Source organism: Pteropus alecto, unplaced genomic scaffold (assembly GCF_000325575.1).
Source record: "Pteropus alecto unplaced genomic scaffold, ASM32557v1 scaffold3, whole genome shotgun sequence".
Classification (NCBI taxonomy): Eukaryota; Metazoa; Chordata; class Mammalia; order Chiroptera; family Pteropodidae; genus Pteropus; species Pteropus alecto.
In genome coordinates this window covers 40,703,578-40,724,469 of record NW_006442484.1, presented here as the reverse complement: position 1 = coordinate 40,724,469, position 20,892 = coordinate 40,703,578, and the positions used below count along the sequence as shown (strand labels likewise).

The 20,892-nt window shown below is 40.6% G+C and overlaps 1 protein-coding gene across 1 annotated transcript in view; it reads left to right on the top strand.

The window, feature by feature from the left end:
• Positions 1–15,658, top strand: part of LRP2 (LDL receptor related protein 2) — a 184,264-nt gene extending 168,606 nt beyond the window's left edge. The window contains exons 68-79 of the mRNA XM_025039562.1: positions 1,570–1,698; positions 2,784–3,004; positions 3,801–3,977; positions 4,886–5,005; positions 7,173–7,263; positions 8,100–8,167; positions 8,355–8,472; positions 8,980–9,109; positions 10,162–10,263; positions 11,792–11,899; positions 14,023–14,094; positions 14,290–15,658. Of these exons, the coding sequence (XP_024895330.1) occupies positions 1,570–1,698; positions 2,784–3,004; positions 3,801–3,977; positions 4,886–5,005; positions 7,173–7,263; positions 8,100–8,167; positions 8,355–8,472; positions 8,980–9,109; positions 10,162–10,263; positions 11,792–11,899; positions 14,023–14,094; positions 14,290–14,451 (1,498 nt within the window). The 3' untranslated portion in view covers positions 14,452–15,658. The remainder of the gene's footprint in view (positions 1–1,569; positions 1,699–2,783; positions 3,005–3,800; positions 3,978–4,885; positions 5,006–7,172; positions 7,264–8,099; positions 8,168–8,354; positions 8,473–8,979; positions 9,110–10,161; positions 10,264–11,791; positions 11,900–14,022; positions 14,095–14,289) is intronic.
• Positions 15,659–20,892: the final 5,234 nt, after the last annotated feature.

Sequence of the window (20,892 nt, the reverse complement as noted above, 5' to 3'; positions counted from 1 at the left end):
CCTTGGCACATGAGTTAAACTGGACCCAGATATGAGTACGCTAAGTCGCTGGTACAGCTGGGTGATGCCTGGGCTTCCTCTGGCCCCAGCAACCACCTCTGCTTACTTACCCCAGTGTGTCCTATAAACATTATCATTTCCTATATTCTGGCTGTGTCATGAAAAACTTTGAGAAAGCACAAAGGTTAAGATTCTATATTTAAATTTAGGAGAGCATTTTTGCCAACAGAGTTCTGGGTTCCAAAATTAACCTTTCAGCACAGTTCATTATGTGAAGAAATGGGACAGCCTCACAATTCTCTCAGCAAAGCAATTGAGATGAGACCTTTTTCTCTGTGGTAATTATTTCAGGAGGAACAATCTACACTTTGTGTTTTTAGCAGGCTATGTGGTCGAACAGACTGGAAATTCGACTCTCTTGTAATCTTTGGGTTTTTTATTAATAGAGGTGTCGGCTCTATTCTGTTCTTTTAGATTTTCTGGAACCCACATGTTTTGGTTGACCCTTAAGTAAGAATCTTAAGTAGGTTTATCATCAGGTAGATAGATGCATGTGATGCTAACTGATGTGGAGAAGTCAGTAAGCTCCTTCTTCATTGAAGAGTCTTGCCCTGGAGTGACTTCTGTGGAGAAGTGATAACGTTAGAATTAGAACGTAAGCATGCATAGACTCCCCTTTGTCCTTGAAAATGAACTGATAATAGAAAAATGTGTTAGAGGGAAGGCTTAGGGGATTGCTAACCTCTGGGAAAATGGAGTTATTTACGATATTTATTAATTTTCACCTTTAAACAAACTTGTCTGGTGTTCTTAGAACACCTGAACATATCTGAAGAAGTTCATTTGGTCCCCACTGTGCCTGCAGGCTAAAGGGAAAGACTCATCAGCATTTTCTGTCAGGAAACAGGTCTCAGAGAGTCAGGAACTTGAAACTCTAGACTTTTAACACTTTCTTCTGAAAACCAAGCAGGCAAGGCAGATCTTATTTGAAGTTTTACCTCTTTCTCAGCCTGAATGAATGAATGAATGAATGAAGAAACAGATGGAACTCTTTCTGCGTGTGAGAAACTGAGACCTTCGGTCTTAGGGATGGGAGCAGGGCAGGATGGCCTGGCTGACTTTGTTATGTAGAAAGGCTATTTCTACTCATCCTTGGGACTGTTGCCACATTCTTATTGATTCCAGTGGGGCTCTTGGCTGAGGAGGAAGCCCACTCACAGCCGGTCAGAAATAAAGGGCCAACCTGACAGTACTTAAGGCTTCTACCTGGAAGTTCCTGTCTCATAGTAATATGGATGTGAGGTTCACTGCCATCGTTGACCCTGACTGATTCAGCCGCTTTGGCTGATTGGGCAGGAGTCCCCTCCTGACCTCCTTGTTCTGCTTGTAACCTTCCAAAGATATCCCCTTGGCTGAAGAGAGAGGGAAACTGTGCTTGCATCATTAGTTTCTGAATAGCTGTCTTGCCAGCCACAGCGTCCAAACTAAATGCTCTCACCTTCGAACCTTCTCCCCATAAGCGACCAGTCTATACTTTTCAGATGTTAAACTTTGTCCCTCTAAATTCAGGCATATATACTGGTCAGATGCCAGGAGTCAACGGATTGAGGTGGCTGAACTTGATGGAAGGTACAGGAAGTGGCTGATTTCTACCCAACTGGATCAACCAGCTGCAGTGGTTGTGAATCCCAAACTAGGGTAAGTATTTAAAGGAGTTTAATATTCTAGGTATTTTCTGCTGGATTCTCAAAAATTTACATGTCTTTAATTATTTCTTCCTAATTGTACGGATATTGTTCTTGGACTGTTTTTGAATGGCGCCTGTGACTATTTTCAGGAATTATAGTATGCCCTAGAGATCATTTAGTACCAACCAGCCTTCAGACTGATGCTGTGTGAGGGGAGGGCCCCTCGCCACATTTTTTCCAGAGCCTGGTTTATCTGAAGTTCACACATTCCTCAGAAGAATTTAAGGATTGGTCTATACCTGATGATTGGTTTAGACTAGAGAATGCAAAGTGGTGGCTGGTGGGCTAAATATGGCCCATAGGTATATTTGATTTAAACTAACAGAGCTTTAAGGTTTTTTAAAAAACTTATTTGCTAACATTTAAAAAAATTTTTTTTTATATCTGTGTTTTGGGGCTTGAAAAAATCAGAAGAACTGATAACACTAGGTAGGCATGTCTTCTTTGATGCCTGGAACTTTTAGATAGGACCTCGTTCTCTTCATGCAACATATGAAAACTGCCTGCTCCACTCATTTTTCTTGCCCGCCTGGTCCTTTCCAGGTATTTGAAGTGGCGCAATCCCTGGTCTACGCAATTCTTCTATAATCAAGTCTTAATTGGATACAAAACAATACATTTGAAAAGTTAAAATATAAGCTCCATGAGGGCAGGAATCTTTATTTTGTTCTCTGATATACCCCAAACACAGAATAGTGCCTCTCACACAGTGGGCATTCAATAAATATTTTTTTTTGAAGAAGAAACAGCTTTTGTAATTACATATTGTATGTATTTGAAAGGGTCTGAGTGTGTATCTTGGGGTAGGGTTGGGCAGTTTCTATTGAGGAAGCCCAGTTTCAGGAAGTACAGACCACAGACGTACTGGCTCCCCCTTTTCTCTCCATGTCTTTAAAGTAAAGTATAAAAATAGTGTCCCTTAGCACCCGGGCCTCTGTGAAAAACTGTTGATTTCCCTGTTGAAAGTCTATGCTCTGCTTCAGGGGAGAAGCCTCATTAGATGAAATGCTACAATGAGGAAACCTTCTGTTACAGGCTTATGTACTGGACTGACTGGGGCAAAGAACCTAAAATCGAGGCTGCCTGGATGGATGGGCAGCAGCGGAACGTCCTGGTTCACGAGGACCTTGGTTGGCCAACCGGCCTTTCTATTGATTATTTGAACAATGACCGGATCTACTGGAGCGACTTCAAGGAGAAAACTATTGAAACCATAAAATATGATGGGACTGATAGGAGAATTGTTGCCCGTGCAGGTTAGAAATGAGTTAGAATCCAATACAGTAAAAAAACAGTCAATCTATTTCCAGTTTCGTTGCCCATTTTCTCAAAAAGGAACCTTCATTTTAGGAAATGGTTTATAGAGTTTCTGAGATACCACCCTCCCCGGCCCCGCCCCAACCCCAGTTCCCAGCTGTTGATTTAAATGCAAACGAATCATTAGCAATGATTAAGTCTGTTGTTCTTTTTACATAATTTAAAAAAAATGCTCTCAGCAGCAGATATTGAAACAAATGAGTTTCCTTTAGGTTGCTTTGATAGACGTGGCACTCATGTGTACCATGGTAATCCATGTGTAACCACTTCTAGAGGCATTCATTTTTTGATGTGCTACATTGTTTATTATGCACAACCGGAAACATCTAGAAAGAGAGAAACATTTTGTTTTCTTATTCAGACTGCAGAACTGCAACAATCCAGCACATATCAGGTTTTCCTAACACAATGTCTTATGTTCAAAGAAAAAAAAAAATCCCTGCCATACAAATTATTTTCCAAAAATAAAAGCAGCGATTTGAAAGTGAGCAAGTGCCCTATGATTTGTGCTAGCCTATAGGCATTAATCTAGTTTAATTTCAGTTATCATGAACTTCCAGCACAGCACACTTTTGTAGTCCCATGTATAGGAGGCTGCCTTAATATTCCTGGAATTTCAAGGCACTGAATTAGGGATGAATTCAAGCAAAACGACATCTGACATAGAAGTGGGGTTAGGGTATTTTCTTTTTCAGTAACCTTGTTTTGTTTTGTTTTTCCCCTGTGGGTAAGCAGCAGTGAACCCTTATAGTTTGGACATCTTTGAAGGTCAGTTATACTGGGTATCTAAGGATAAAGGAGAAGTATGGACACAAGACAAATTTGGACATGACGAGAAAGAGAAAATGCTGACAGTGAGTCCTTGGCTCACTCAAGTTCGAGTCTTTCATCAACATAGATATAATCAGTCAGGTAATCACCAACCTTGGAATACTAAGGATGTTCTTTAGTATTTTAAATTAATGGCTATATTGTTGGAAAATGGTAGTGGATTATAATAGGCTGACCTCTTGGTGCATGAATGGAATGTGTGTGTGTGTGTGTGTTATTTTGACCAAAGAAAGAGAAAATTGGAGGTCAAATGAAATTATGTACACCACCAGCAGATATGAAGTATACATATTTCAGATCTCATTGTTTGGAGTTATGGTTATGTACTTCCAGGCCACAGAATCCAGCAGGCATCAGGCCCCTGCAAAATGTGAATTAGATTAACAGGGCACAGAATGGGCTTCATTGGTCTTACCTACTCTTGCAACTGTTAAGGCCAGGACAGACAGGTTATCCTGAGCTGTATGAGCCTTATTCTAAAATTGTTAGTCAGATGCATTCCCTTGTCCTACAGATAAGGAAACTGAAGCCCAGAAGAAAGTTCTCCTTGGAAGGCGAGGGTGGAAATCATATCCAATATATAATTTGGATGAGCCACACATAGGACCTGTCCAAATTTGGGTGATGACAAATCTTGATATAATAATGGGGTCTCACTGGTCTTTTGAACGATCTCAAATTGCTTAGCACTGATTAGTTTTTGAGGCTGTGCAATGACCACACACCTACCTTCCAAATCTGCCAGGGCATTAGAAGAGATAAGTGATGTCAGTAGGCAATGTGAGTGGTGCAGAAGGGGAATGGAGGGCACAGGGAGGGGCTGTGCCACTTTGGTGAGGTGACAGGTAGCACGTGGCCTAGAGGTGTTGGGATGCTGCCTGGGCTCTAATGTCACCTGGCAGGGCCACAACTCAGTCGATGGGCATGTCCTTGGTTGGGGTATTCATTTCCTCCACAGAACCTAACCACTGTTCTCTTCTGCTTTTTAGTGCCCAACCGCTGCAAAAAGGTCTGCAGCCATCTCTGCCTCTTGAGGCCTGGAGGATACAGCTGTGCCTGTCCCCAAGGCTCCACCTTTGTAGAGGGGAGCATCACCGAGTGTAATGCAGGTAGGGACACTGCCTGGGCAGCCACGGGGTCCTGGGAGAGCTGCTCTGCCTTCTTCAGTAGGTGCCCTACCCACGCTTCATCTTCTACAGGAGCCTAAAGAATGCTATGTACTGGCTTCTTTGCAGTATAGAGTGGGGAAGGCTAGAAGGAGGGATGAGAGATGGAGGAAATATGAACAGAGCCGAGTGGGACTTAAAGGGACTTGTGTTCCAATGATTTCTGAGAATTATTTGCTAAGATCTGCAGAGATATAGATCCAGTGACCCTAATTGTACTGTTGTATTGTTTTGGAAAGACGTTTTGAAAAGTGAATTTTTTATAAGGCCTCTTCCTCCTTTCTCCTCCCTGTACTGGATGACTGTCACCTATGCAGCATTAACTGGATTCCTCAAGGTTCCTGAGGTGGGGAGCCTTACACAGTACAGAGAGGAGGGCTAGAGGGGGGTTCATGTTTTCCTCACATGCTCATTTCCAAGTTTTGACAAGTGCAAAAGGGCCTCATTTTAAAATGTACATTACGTTGTTGGAAGATGGAGGCTAGAATGAGGAAACAGCGGTTTAATTCTTATCTCAAATGCTATGGATGATCTATGCTTGGCAAGACCTTTCTTCAGTGCCTCTTAAATCAAGGAGCTAATACGCCATGGGGAATAACTAGTGTCCCTAACTAGTATTCAATGCTTGTTAAGCACTTAAAAAAAAATCATCCTGCAGTTCATGAGCAGCCCAGTTTATGGCTCACGTCCCCCAGTTTTAGCCAATTGGGAAATGAAGAGGTATAACCACCTTCAACCACCAGGGGGAGCAAGCGGATAAAGAAGGCACCACCTTTTGACTTCCCAGTCAGGCTGAAAAGTTGGCAGGTTTAGAGAATGAACTCGGAATGAAAACTGCTTCCCTTTGCTTGCCTTCCGCTATCCCCACTTTCATCCCAGGGCTACTGGGAAAATATTGGCAAGATTACATTATTTTGCAATATTTTGAACAAAATGACAATTTAAATTTCTTTTGAGATTTGTTCTATGCTGTAGATAGATTGTTCTGACATTTATTGCAGTTTCACATTGAAGGAGATATGTCGTCCAGGTTCTCGTCTACTACTTTCCTCATTTACATTTTTTTGCCAAGCAGAAGATATTAAGATTCTTATTGAAAAGAACTTTAACTAAAATAAGCACGTTAGTGATGGTCGTCATTCCATACAGGGTCTTGATTTGGTATATTAATTAATCAATTAATTTGATAAGTATCTATTAAGTGCCCACCATGTACTAGAGACTGTTCCAAGTGCCAGAGATAACAGAAGTGAACAAAACAGAAATCCCCTGTTCTCGTTGAGCTTATAGTCTGATAAATAGAGACCCCGATTAATATATAATGTTAGGTGGTAAAAGTAAAAGGGAGAAAACTTAAGCAGAGTAAAAGGGATGAGGATGAGTAGGAGTGGGGTTGTCCTTTCAGACAGAGAGCGCCAGGAAGGCTTCTAATTGAGGGGATGCGCCTGAAGGGTGTTCAAATCTTTTAAATAAACATCCAGGTGATAAATACTTATTGAGCATCTTCTAGGTATAAGACATGGAAACCCTAATGACCCATAAGGCACATCCAGGAAGTATGTGGGGGCTGAGCTGGAGCAGGGACTCAGAGCAAGAGTGGTTTTGGAGGACTTAAAAAAACAAGATGATCTCTCACCAGCTGTCTATCAAGTATCTACATATCTGTATCTATGTGTCTGTCTATTGATCGATGGCTCTCTGATGCTTTGGAGCCTTTAGTTGAAGTTTGGAGGTATGCTTAAATTGAACTTGATTTTAACTGGGGTCACAGAGGAGAATTCTGAATACGCCAAAGAAGAAGGTGAATGTTCTAAGAGGTTCCTTTACTGCAAGTTTCTTTTAACGATTAATGTATGTTCTGGAGCCTCGCATCACTCCACTGTTTCGGGGGTAGGGAGAAATGCTAGAAACTGCCCCTTTCTTTCCATCAAATGTATGTTACTCTCTAAGGCTTTATTACTGATAAGGAAATTCATCTGACTTAAAGGGAGGGTAATGTTTTGATAGGGAGACTAATTAACCACCCTCCCACCCTGGGCTGGGGGCAGGTTTGCATGGTATCAGTGCCAGTATGGTTGACTAACACATGCATGGCTTTCCCTTTCTGCAGCCATCGAAAATCCTATCATCATGCCTCCCCCATGCAGATGTATGCATGGAGGAAATTGCTATTTTGATAAGAATGACCACCCCAAATGCAAGTAAGTCTGAATGTTGAGGTCCGAGCTGTCTGAAGGGGAATTGCTTCTTCTGGGGGAATTCGAGACCTTAATGCAGCCAGAATAACAAGTGCAGGAACCTTGCTATTTCACTAATTGTCACATCTTAACCAGCTTGCCCTTTCTTGGGAGAGTCCACAGAGAACCAAGGCAGTGCTTCTCAAATTGTAATGTGCATAAGAACCACCTGGGGTCTGCCTCAAATGCCCATCTCATTCACAAGGATTCTGCATTTCTAACAAGCTCCCCTGAGAGCCCACAGAATTGTGGGCCACGCTTTGGGGAGCAAGGAATTAGAGAAATGAAAGCTACTGTATTTTCTTACTCACCCAGTATTGTCAATTACAATTGGATTATGGGAGAGCTGCTTCAGGACAAGGCACACATGACGAGCAGAGAGCTGAGCTAAAGACTTGGAAGGAAGAGAATTGTCGAGAAAGCACTAACAGAACAAGATAAATGGAGGTCTTTAAAAAGTACTTAATGAAAGCACACCAGAGGAAAGAACACAATCATGGTTTTCAGTTTTGCTCTCTAGGAAAGAATTCCATAGATTAGAAAAGACAGCGATAGGTTTATTTGATTAGGCTGAACTTGTAGATGCCATAGCTATTCCATTGAAAGTGGATTTCCAAAGTCAGATGACTGTTCTTTCTGCTTCTCATCTCTTGGCAGAATAAACAAAAGTCATTCAGGATATATTGTTGGTTCAACATTTCATTTATTAGTCAAACCTCTCTCTTCATCAAGATATGCTTATAAAATCTCAGTAGACGTCTAAGATGGCAACAGCTTGTAAACAATTGTTTTACTTTCAGGTGTCCTAGTGGCTACATGGGAAATTACTGTGAAATAGGGCTTTCGAAAGGCATTTCTCCAGGAACAAGTAAGTTTTTAGAATACGAGCAACTTGGAATACTTCACCATGCCTAAATTGAATGCCATTTATATTCTGTTTAACCCAGTCTTTGAAGAATGAATGAATGGTTCAAATACCCAGCTTCTACCTCTAAATCTGGCTCTTCTCCTTCACATGTTAATATGTTTGCTTCTTCCTTCCTCTTTGATGGCAGCGATGGCTGTGCTGTTGACAATCATCCTGATCATCATAATTGGCGCTCTGGCAACATTAGGATTTTTCCACTATAGGAAAACTGGCTCCCTTTTGCCTTCTCTGCCCAAGCTGCCAAGGTTAGTTTCATCGTGTGGAACATTTGATTTTAGAAGCCTATGTGATGTGACCATCTGAATAATTTAGTCTTCTTTTTTTTTTTTTTAAGTTAAGAAAGCACAATACACAGTGCACCTTTTCTGCAGAAACTAAAAGTAATGAACTTATAGCAGTCACTTTAAATCATAAATTCTTAATCAAGTGCTTCTTTGAAACCTGAGTGCAAATCACATTTTATAGTCCAAATGGTTGTGCTTACTAGTGGACATTCAGGTTAGACTGGAGAACATAGTCAGTTGTGTGATGGGCCAGGCTTTATTCCTGAGAGTACCAAACTGGCTCTCTCTTAGATCTCAAGCTTTAATACCTCCACGTAGCGAAGGGCCTTTACTATCATATTTGATGTATAAATACAGAGGGGGAATTGAGCATTTCATTTAAGATTTAGCTATATGAAGGAAAGGGTATTATTGTGAAAGGTTGTTACAAAAAGTAGTAAGAACCCTGTTTCGATTACTCCTTTTCAGCTTAAGCAGTCTTGTCAAATCCTCGGAAAGTGGAAATGGGGTGACCTTCAGGTCAGGGATGGATGTTAACATGGATATTGGAGTATCTGGTTTTGGGCCTGAGTCTGCTATTGACAGAGCAATGGTGATGGTGAGTGTAGCTTCAAAATGACTGTTTGAGGACTGTCATTTTTACTGTTTTAAAAGAAACACTTTTTATAAAGAATAAAATTAATCTAGGGGGAAAAAAGGATGATATGCCTCTCAGAATAAAGTCTTCACTGTACAGACAAAGTTAGGAAACATTAGGTTTGTTGCAGAATTTTTTTCTAAAAATAGTAATAAAGTTGAAATTTACCCCTACTCTAAGTCAGACTGTTGAATTGGAATCATAAACAGTGGTAAGTTTAATCAGAATCTTAAATAGTCTTATGATTTTGGGGAGAGGGAAAAGAGAGAACATGATATTCTCTTTTCGTTTAATGACTTTTTTGTATGTTTAAAGGAAGGAGTAGGGAAATATATGTTTCTTAGTCTCTTATGTTTTCCCACCGATGTATAGTGATGAAATAAACAGTAATTTTTAGAGTCAGTGGTTCATTCAAATCACAGCTCTGCCGCCTTCTAAGTATGTAATAATAGGCATGGAGCTTCATCTTCCTGACCCTCACTGTCCCCATCTGTAAAATTGATACAATAATATCTCCTGTGAGGACCGAATGACTATTTCATGTGTGGACTAGTATAGTATAATCAGCATAATTATAATCAGTATTGGGAAATTGTTTTCAGTATTCTGCCTTTCCCCCAAAGCTTTCATTTTTGCCCCCGCCTAAAAGCACAATATTATCTATTCTTTCTTTTTTCCACTCCCTCTCTTCTCTTTGCTTTTCTTCTACCACCTACCCCTTTTTTTGTTGTCCAAACTCAATCCTCAAGTGAGTATTTGTACTAAGGAGCCGTAGGTATAGGAGGAGTGTTTATTTCCTAGAGCTGATGGATTAGTGCATTTATGTTACTTTACATAATGGTTTGCCATATCAAGGCTCTGTCTCTGCTGGCTGCCTCCTCCTCCTCCTCCTTCTTCTGCAGTTTCTTTTTGGGTAAATTTGGCATAGCACCTATCATGCCACCAGGTATGAGGACATCTTCTGTGTGTAAATTAAATCAGTTTGGTATAATCTTTAATTTTTTCTTTATCAGAGTGATCACTTTGCCATGGAGATGGGAAAGCAGCCCATAGTATTTGAAAACCCAATGTATGCAACCAGGGACAGTGCTGTCAAAGTGGCTCAGCCAACCCAGGTGAGAATTTGCAGTTCTTTCTTTCAGGTGCCACAGCTGCTGGATCTTGTTCTGTTAAACAATGAATGCCCTCTTAGGGCCCGCCTCCCCTTCCCTCAAATGGAAGGCAGAACAGTGGTCTAGTCCTCGCCTTCATTATCTGCAGTGACAAGGCTGACCAAGGACACAAGACCTGACAACAATCAGAATACCGTTTTCTTGTGCAGTCGTTGAGGTTTGGCAACCCTTCTGGGGGTGCTGACCAAAAGCCTTCTCATTCTAAGTGGTCAGAGCAAGAGGTATGAGTCTGTTCAGAGGCTTGGCAAACACAATGTCTGACACATACAGACTCTCATTAAATATCTGTAAAATGAATGAGCGAATGATAGTCAGGTATCACAAGGGTGTGATTTGAGGTGACATACCTGTGCTTAACTTTTCCATACTTTTCTGAAAAGTACAAAGTATATACAGAGGTCTCCAAAGTTAATAGGAAGATATCTATTTCCTTTGGTATAGCCTGACTACTCACTCATGTTTAAGAGGATCAGAAAGATGAGACAGCAGTATGGATGAAGGGAAAAGACTTTTCATTAAGTCGGGACCAACAGCCCCAACGTCACTTCCAGTGCCTGTCAGCTGTTAGCTATACTTCTTTTGTCAAGACAACTATAGCCTCAGTGAAATACAGTTTTACTGGTAACACCTAAACTTCTTTTGAACTCACAAGATATGGTACATTTTAATATAAGATAGAAATGTTTATTTTATGAATAGCTTTCTTAAGATCAGAAATATTTGAATCTTGAAAGCAGTTTGCCTAATCCTTTGATATCCAGGGAGCAAAACTTGAATCATGTGATAAAATAGATATAACATTTTTGTTTGGTATTTTCACTTGAAATAAAACGAGGCCGTGTTTACAAATGTATATTCACATTCAAGAAGAAATAAAGCGAATGTGAAAATATAGGAAAAGAGTAAATTTCTACTTGTAATTTATTAATTATATATCCACGGTAATTTGGACTTAAGAGGGAATGTCTGGAAGAGTATTAATTCCATTATGCCCCTTGTTTCAAACATTCAGCCCCTTCCAAGCAGTACTCTGAAATTATTAATCTTTTTCTAAACATCCAAAGATAAGGTTCTCAGTTTACCAATGACTTTGGGAATACTTCATGCTGTTCTAGGATTTTGACTGCCAATATACAAGCAAAGTATCTTTTAACCAAAAATATGGTCAATAGTGGGAGTAAAGGGCCATAGAGAACGCAATAGAAATTGTTATTACTAAGTGAGATTGTGACCAGCGGTGAGTGTATTTGCCTCCTAGGATTAAGACATAAGATAGATGACTTAGTGGTGGGCACTCCTGATTTGGGGAGTTGGGAGTGGTATTTTATTTCTGGGTTCCAGGGTCGGTCTCATATAATAAAAATGGTGCCTGACCATGTCTGTGGGAGAGCAGATAGAACCAAAGACTTGATAAGAAACTTTACAGCAAAAATTCTTTCAAACTGGATAATGGCATCAAATATTTGCACAGGTGACTGCATCTGAAAATGTGGATAATAAGAACTATGAAAGTCCCATAAACCCTTCAGAGGTAGCTCCAGACACCAAGTCAACTTCCTCAAGTGCTGATGGAACTCAGGTAACGGGGGCCAATAGCTGAAATAATATAGAATTTGTAAAGGACTTTGGAATTGCTGGGGTTGTTAACCTTCGGCAAACTAGGAAGACTCTGATAGGCGAGGCTCACATAAAGATAATTTTGAAAAAATTATAAATTGAAAAACTTTCTACCAAGTAAATCTACGTTCTAGTATTGAGATGAGAATGATGTTTCTTGGATGTGGGAAACCATGCGGAAAAGAAGGGCACAGACTTCTGGATCCAGCCTCTTCAGGCCAGAGGCTTTTGAGAGAATGGCTTAGTAAGAATAACGAGCTCATTGTGTCAAGGATGTATATAGAAGACCCTTCCCTTTACTGTGTAATGCAGTTTTTCTACAGCATACAGCCTTGTTCCCTTAATAAGTAAGTATGTTGTTCTTCGCTCTACTGCTGTCACTTATGTTCACCACTAGATGGCATTAATTTATACCCTCTTCATCCATCTATGTTTATTCGTCTAATTGTCCAACTAACATTATTGCCCTCAATGTGCCAGGCACAGTGTTTAATACTGGAGATTAAAAGAAAAAAGAGACCACTAGACAAGTTTCTTGTGTGTGTCCTTCCTGAGATGAACACTAAAAGATTCTTTCAAATAAGAGTGGGCCTTTGCCAATTATAGTCCTTTTCCTTTTTGCCTCCATCTTTGCAGTACATCAGTTCTTCCTTTTTTTAAACTAGTTGAGGCCGAGACCCTCTAAGGTCTGTCCTCCCTGGTTTGTCCAGGGAGCTTCCTGTATCCGTTGCCCCCTGGGCACTGAGGTAACAGCCAGTGTGGCTTAAAGCAGTAGAGGCACTTGGTTAGGATCACCCTAGGTTGGCATGAATGTGACAAAGAGGCTCACGAATTTATCTTTCATTGGTAAATCTGCTCAAGGGACTTAACGTTGAGAACGTGAACTCCTATGACTGAGTTCCATGATTTTCCACAACCCGTATTGACATGTATGGGATTTCCCAAGGGAATAAACATGAATATCACCACCATTTCTCTTGTTAGTCATTGCTTACCTCCAAATAGCCATTCCCTACTGAAGCAATGACTTTTAATTAAGAGTTTTTGCCTTCCCCAATAAGTGTAAGCTTCCAGAGGCTGGGCTCCAACCTGAATATCTTCATCTTCCCCTTGGTGACGATGATGTACAGAGTACGTGCTCACTTAAATGTGGATTAAAGGGAAGAGCCTCTTCTACTTCTCTGTAGCCATGTGCTCCGCACTCCTTCACATGTCAGTCCCCTGTTTTCACAGAGCAAGCGATGTTCCGTACGCCATATGGGCTACCTTAGTTGCCCGCTGGAGTAGGCTGTCTGTTCCCTGTCTCTGGTCCCTTGTCTCCTTCCATCTGGCAGCCAGAGCTGTGCCAGCATTGCCACCACAAGCAACTTTTCAGCAGACAGGGGCCACCCACCATAGTGTAGGATGAGTTCTCTTTGGGTTCTTCAGTTTCTGGGTCTCTGAGTCCTACAGTCATTGCCTACTCTTATACCTACAATTTAGTTAGATGATCTTGCTGTGACTCTGTTTTCTCATTTGTAAAATAGAAGTAATAAGAGCACTTAGCTCACAGGGTTGTTGGGAAGATTCAATTAGAAACTTGTAAAACTTAGAATAGTCCCTGACACATAGTGAGCTCTCAATAAATGTTAGCTGTATTTGTTATCACTCTTGTTTCTGTGATTACAGGAGGAAATGATGAAGGGAGAAGGGATATGCTTGAGTTGACCAAAGATCGAGATATCATTTTAGGAAATGAGAGTTGCAGTCTGGCCTTTTCCTTGAAATTTCAGGCGGCCCCCAAAGAAATCTCTTTCCAGTTTCTGTCAAAGATTCTAGATATTATGGACACAGATTCTGTAAACTATAAATTTCAAACCAAGGAAGTGTTTTAAAATTATTAAATAAAAAGAGCCCAGACAGTTTCAGTCGCTGTTTAGGAAACAGCGGAAAGGGAATTGAACAGTTTACAACATGGGCCAGGTCACACGGTCCTAGGTCTCAAATTGCTTTTTCCCTTCAGTAAGAAGAAATTTTACAACATGGGGCAAGATACCCACAAAATGTTCATTACAGAAGGTTTTCTGTTTCTCTTTTTTCATTTAGGCAACAAAATGGAATATCTTCAGGCGAAAACTGAAAGAAGCTACCAACTTTGAAAACCCAGTCTATGCAGAGGTAATTTTTAACAGTTTTTCTTAGCACAAGAATTCTTTTTTAGCAATAACTTACTTAGCTAAATTGGATATACACTCAGAATATGTCCATACACTGAAGAGTATGTCCTGGCAAAGATTTGTCTTTTTTACACAAAACTGTTTCCGGTCTTGTTGGGTGAATAAATGGCTAATTCATGTTTCTTTGTGGTCTTAGATGGAGAATGAGCCAAAAGAAAGTGCTGCTGTGACCTCACCTCCATCACCTTCTCTTCCTGATAAAAATCGTCCAAAAAGAAACCCAACTCCAGCCTATACTGCAACAGAAGACACTTTTAAAGACACGGCAAACCTTGTTAAAGAAGACCCTGAGATGTAGCTACGCTACAGTTATTTAGGGAATAATTAGAAACACACTTTTGCACATATATTTTTTACAAACAGATGAAGAAAAGGTAACATTCAGTACTTTATTGAAAAAATATATATATACTTTTTTCCCTGTTTGCCTATAGTTGGAATTGTCTGTGGAAACTATGCCTGTGAGTCTTATTTTTTTTTTTTTTTACTTAATGCCATCTCATATTTTTACAAATAATTATCACAATGTACTATATGTATATCTTTGCACTGAAGCTATCTAAAGGTAATGCTATAAATATATTGTACATTTGTAAATTTTGGAAAGATTACCACATCATTAAATTTGCTAATAAAACTACCTGCTGAATTGGTTGGTGGTCATTATGATAAATGATCCAATGAGGAAAGGAATTGACTTGGGGCCTTTGGCCCTGTCTAAAGAAGAGGCATCACTCATATTTCCTATAGAATTATCCAGGAAGGGAATCCAGGCCCCATTCTTGGGTCCATTTTTACATATCAGCACTTAATTAATGTTCAATGTTACAGGTAACCTGATTAATAGATATATTAATAGAGGGCACTGTGTGTTACATAGATGTCTAGATTTGACTGTAGACACCTCAGATAATGCAGAAGGTGGAAAAAGCAATTCAGTTTCACCCTTCTGCACGTTTGCATTGTCTAATCAGAACACTCTGTTTCATATGCATTATCTCACTGGTTGCCAAGGCAGCATTTTTATTTGTAATGTCTGTGAAAAAAATCCCATGTCATTAAGCACAAGTTAGTTTGCAGAGTGATTTACACCCTTGCCTGGAATCTCAGGTGGTCACCTTTCCTAGGAACTGGAGCTCAGTAGCTGAATTACTAAAACCATATCTGTGTCTTCAAAAAGTAAGGTGCGAAACAAATACTGCTTAAGCAAAGCCTCAACTGGGTTTTTGTTTCTGTGTGTGAAAATATCATTATAACGACTATTTATTTCCTAAGCTGAACATGAATAGAAAGGGAAACCAATCTTATTGAGTCTTTTTTAGGTCCTTTGACTAAATCATACATTTATATCAGAATGTACTGTAGAATATAGCTCTTCTCTTGAATAGCGGCTATACTCTTCACAACCAGAAAACCATGGCAGGAATATTCAGTTTTCATACTAAGTAGAGTTCCTGGCTCTCTGTGCTAGTATTGCACATTTTTAAAACAATGAATGAATGGAAGGATGGATGGATGGATGGATGGGTGGATGGATGGATGGATGGATGGAAGGACGGACGGATGGATGGATAAAACATGTACTACTGATTATTTTATTCATGAGTTCTCAAAATATGTGTTGCTTATATCTTGAGTGCTCATTGTAATTCCTTTGAAATGTATTTTGATTAGAAAATCAAATGAAAATGATGCTGCTGAAAATTTTCTAATAAATGTGTATTTTATCAGACTTCTTTTGTGTGCTTCTTAAGCTTGGGTCATGGATCTTGTATTTTGCTGTGCAGAGAGCTTGGGGCTTTGAGTGCCAGGGAACCTGGAAACCTGGGGTGCCCAGGGTTCAGGCAGGGGAGAGGTATTTCCAGCGCGCTGAGCCTGCAGGCCTGGCAGAGTGATGTCAGAAGAGTAAGCCTCCTTTAAGTTCTTACCTGAACTCTCGGTAGGCAGCCCCTTTTTGTTGCCTTTCAAAGTCAATTTTCACCTCTCCTTTTACTTTCTTATCCCCTAGGCCCTGAGCCAGTTTCCCCGTTTCAGATCTAATTGTGTTCCAGAGCTCAGCGGGAAGTGTACCCTCTGCTGAGGGATCCTGGAGCTAGCCGCTCATGCTTTGACAGAAGAGCAGAAAGGATGGTCACAGCTGGAGAGGGTTTTGTTCAGACTGAGATTCAGGCTTCCCTGGGTGTATTTTGATGTCTTAACTCTGGGATTTGAGGGCTGTATCAGAAACCGAATACCAAGAGTAAAAAGGGGCCAAGGGAACCTGTGCTTGAAAATAGTTGTAATTTCCAGCTTTGATATTTGCCTTGGGCTTTAAGCTCAGTAAGAAATTATTCTGGGGAATTTCTTTTATAAGAATGAGTTTCCCGCTTAGCTTCATTTCTGGGTCTACCCTGGAAAGGAATCAGAAAGCCTGCTGCTGCGGTCCTGTCCTCTGGCACTTGGGAATTGGAACGTGAGGGTCACACGTTGCCTTCCACGTAGACTCTCCTAGCTAGGGTTGTGCCCCTGCCTCCCTCCCTCCAGCCCCAGAGCAGCTATTCAGAAGTTCTGCCAGGTGGAGGACAGGGTGCTGTGTAGGGGACTAAAGCTGATGTTTATCATTTCATCATATGAAGCAGGAACAGTTTTACTAGCGGACACGTAATATAAAATTACAGCCACAGCAGATGTGTCCACAGAAAGCTGTCAAATGACACTGGTCACCTGTTTCTAGGGTTTCCTATTGATTTATTATTAATTATTATTATTATTATTGTTATTATTATTATTTGCTATTCACTCATTCATTCACTCATTCACACACACACTCACTCAGTGTTCTACCGGTGCTCAGTTGCAGACTAGGAGGCAAAGACAAGGGGTTTAAGGAAATTTGTGAGAAGAGAACCTTTAATTGAGAATTCCATTCATTAACTTGTTTTTCTGTTTTTTTTTCTGAATTGGGAAAAGATGGGCTCAAAGATAATTAAGAATCAGTTAGGCCTGGGGTGCGGGAGTGTTCCCAGGAAGCTGGTAGGAGGTGCACAGCTTTCCCCAGTGTCCTGGAAAGACCCCTGGACTTGCGGCCTGGAGCCCTTAGCTGCTTTTGACCTCTCAGTATCTCTTCAGCCTTCTCTTCTGTGTTCATCTAGGTCACAGGACACAAGTCATAATGGGGATAATGTTTCCTTTTTGAAAGCTCTTTTAAGAGCATAAAACATAAAATTGCTTTTTTCACATCTGTCATTTGCTTTGAAGTAATCCTGGATGTGCTTTGGGTACAGGGCAAGGAGCTGGGTATAGATACAAAAAGATTGGCCAGGAGTCAGTAATTGTTGAGGCTGGTCATGAGGTACACGGGTTTCATCATAATATTCTTATGTATGTTTGACATTTTCCTGAGTAAGTCAGGAGTCAGTAATTGTTGAGGCTGGTCATGAGGTACGCAGGGTTCATCATAATATTCTCTCTGTTCTTATGTATGTTTGACATTTTCCTGAGTAAGTTAGATACACTCTTTAATAGTATTTGCCCAATCATCACACATGAATCTCTTCCCCCAGGATCCAAATCACATACATTCACTAATTGCCTCCATAGCACACAGTTCAATATTCATAGTTTCCTGTTCCAGGCACCAGAGTTAGAAATAATAATAGCTAGCTAGTTGCGTGTTTACCATGTGCCAGGTTCAGTTCTGATTACATGTTTTATCTCATTTCATTTTCATAAAAATCCTGTAAGATAGATACTGTTATCTCTGTTTTACAGATGAGGCACAGAGTGATTAAACATCTTTTCTAAAGTCACACAGCTAGTAAGTGATAGGGCTAGAATTTAAACCCAGCTCTGTTTCCAGAGCTCGTGCTCTTCAACCTAGCGCTGTGGCCATTTCTGTCAGGGAGCTCATGTCCAGTGAATGAAATGAATCCCAATTATGTGGTATGTGGAAGCACAGAGGAGCGAGCAGGCAGTGCTCGTCACAGGTCTTCAAGTTTGACTTTGAAAGATGAATTTCGCCAGCAAAGGAGTTCAAGGATGAGGGGAGGCAGAAAATACAACATGAGCAAAACAAGGATGTGGGAAGATACACAGGGTGTTTGAGATACATGAGATGTTTGAGGACAGAATACTGTTTGGCTGAAAAGCATGGAGGAGAAGAGTGGTGGCTACAAATGTAGCTTAAGAAAAGATCGGGTGGGCCCATATTGTGAAAGGTCTCTAATGCCCTGGAAGGAAGGCCCGCTCGGCAGAGGGAGCACTCTCCTACACCACCGGCGGTCCCAACCACAGCCACTGCAGAAGGTGGGTCAAAAAAATCACCTGGGCGTGTCAACTCTGGGAAGTTACCAGCTTAGCTGACCCCTTGCCGCTTTGAATGTTTTCAGTCACACCGATTCTGTGCCACTCCTTTCCGGATGTGAATCCAGAGCATTTTATTTGAAAATCAACAAGCGTCTTCATTCACTTTGTGTCCATGATATTCTGGAATAAGTGATGGGAAACAAAACATACAGGTTTCTAGAAACTATTAGATGTCACTGAATCTCACTTAGCTACAATATCGCTAGTCATTGAGTGCTGTCCCCAGCATATGGGGACTAGAGAGGAAGGGCACATATTCCTGTCACTCTGTTAACTAGTGTCCTCCAGTGATAGTCATTTGCCAAAACAACTTCCCAACCAATAATTTTCATCATAGGGGCTAGGCGATCCTCCCGCTGTTATATCTCTCTGAACCCCAGCTCCTTGTTCTATAAAATAGGGAGGATGGCTATGAGAATCCAGTGTGAAAATGCATGCGAAGAGTGTACTCAGCTCCATGCCTGGCACAAAGGAAGCCCTTAATCCTTGGTAGCCGTGATTATTATCATCATTTATTAAGTAGAGGTGAAGGGAAGAGGCTTTTTCAAAAAAGTGTATTTATAAAAGCTCCTTGGGCGGTTGTAATGTGAAGCTAGGGTTAGAACTACTAATCTAAATAGAACTGGCTAATCTTTAATTTTTTTTTAAATAAAAGATGTTATGGGGTGGTCAAGATTTTATCTAGGCCTTTGAAAGGATGCATGTATCATTCCCTGTAATGAGGCTAGAGCGGAGATGATAAAATGTTAAGTCTTATTTTATTGTGATTGAAGGGTGACGGGAAAGGTAATATTACCCCTGGGCATGAAAGTTGGGAAACCAAGGCTGAGAATGGTAAGGTGCATGCATATTCGGGTCATGGCCTGGGGGACAGAGCCAAATTTCTTGTTCCAACCAGCCAGTGGCAGGGCCCTCCCTGCATTCCTAGAGTTGAGCACCTAGACCTTTGCTGACTTAAAGAACAGCTGGACGTAGGAATTTATTCCACCCCTTCCAGAGTTTCCAGACTTAATGCCAAGGGACTTCAGTTACGTTCTGTTCGTTAGTCTCCCTTTGCTCCTTGGAGGCCGTAATCTCCTCAGGTGGCCTTTTGGGAGACCAGGAAGCTAGGAGGCTTTGGAAAGTCCTGAGCCTTCCTGACACTACAGAGACTTTCACTCTAAGCGAGGTGGGACATGGTCCATTCCCACAAGTGGAACTGTGTATTTATTGCTTCTAGGTTTTTGTTTGTTGAGTTTTTATGTTTTTATTTTTTGGCAAATTCTAACAATAAAGGATTTTAGAGCAATGCTTCAGTTGTAGAGGATGAGCAGTCTTGAGCTGTTCTTCACACAGTTCTTTGCCACCATTTTCCAAATCTTAAAGGGATTGGATGCATTTGGTGGAGGGTTATAAAAACCATTTGCAGCACGAAAAATAGTTACGTATATTATGGTGGTTATTATCTAGGTTTTGCCAGAGCAATCTATCCATCTGTCATCGGGCCTTGCCAATGGCCTCATGTAAGCAGCTGACACAGACTCCAGTCACACTGGTAAGTAGTTCTAGAGAGAGCAACGCTCTGACTAACCAACCTGCCATGGGTAAATCATTTCACCTCCCTGCAGATTAATAGCTTTATCTGTAAAATGAAGGGGTTGAATACGGTTAATTCTAAGATCTCTAGCTTTCAAGTGCTACAGTTAAATGATTTATTTCTACTTTACTCTTCATTTGAAATTTAATTCATTTCAAACTCATTGCTGCTGTTTCAGTAAGTTCTAAGCTTGTTATAGCAACTTCAAAGAAGGCAGATTAAATGATAGCATCTTAATTTTTATCCTCAATCACTGTCTCTTTCTAGTTGAGCTATCAGACATGAATTTTAGAAAATTCTTTTTTGAAATATCTGAGAGCCTGCCTGTCGATTTCAGGGCTGAAAGTTACCATGAGAGATTCCTCTTTGTAGGAAACTCCTGCAAACATCATTTATAGATCCAAGGCAGCAGGGGCTTTACATGGGACTCTGGGGCCCACATCAAATTCCCCAAGGGACTTTGGTCAGAGTTAAGATTGTTTGAGGAGGAGGCAGCCACCTGTAGAGAGCCAAGGGCATCCTGCTGACTTCTGATGAGATGTGAGATCCATGACTTGTCTTTAGGTTAAGGAACAAATGAACCTAGAAGTAAAATAAATTGATCATGATTTTCCATTCTTTGAAAGTTAAACTTGAATTTGTTTTTTAGTTGTGGTAAAATACATATCACATAAAATTTAAAAATTTTAATTATCAGTTTGGCATCAGGGGCCTTTTGTTTTTGTTTTTGTTTTTCGAGATGCCCTTAAAAGGCTGTCTATAATGATGTGGTTTTTTGTTTGTTTGTTTGCATTTATTTGATGCTGAATTTACTCCATA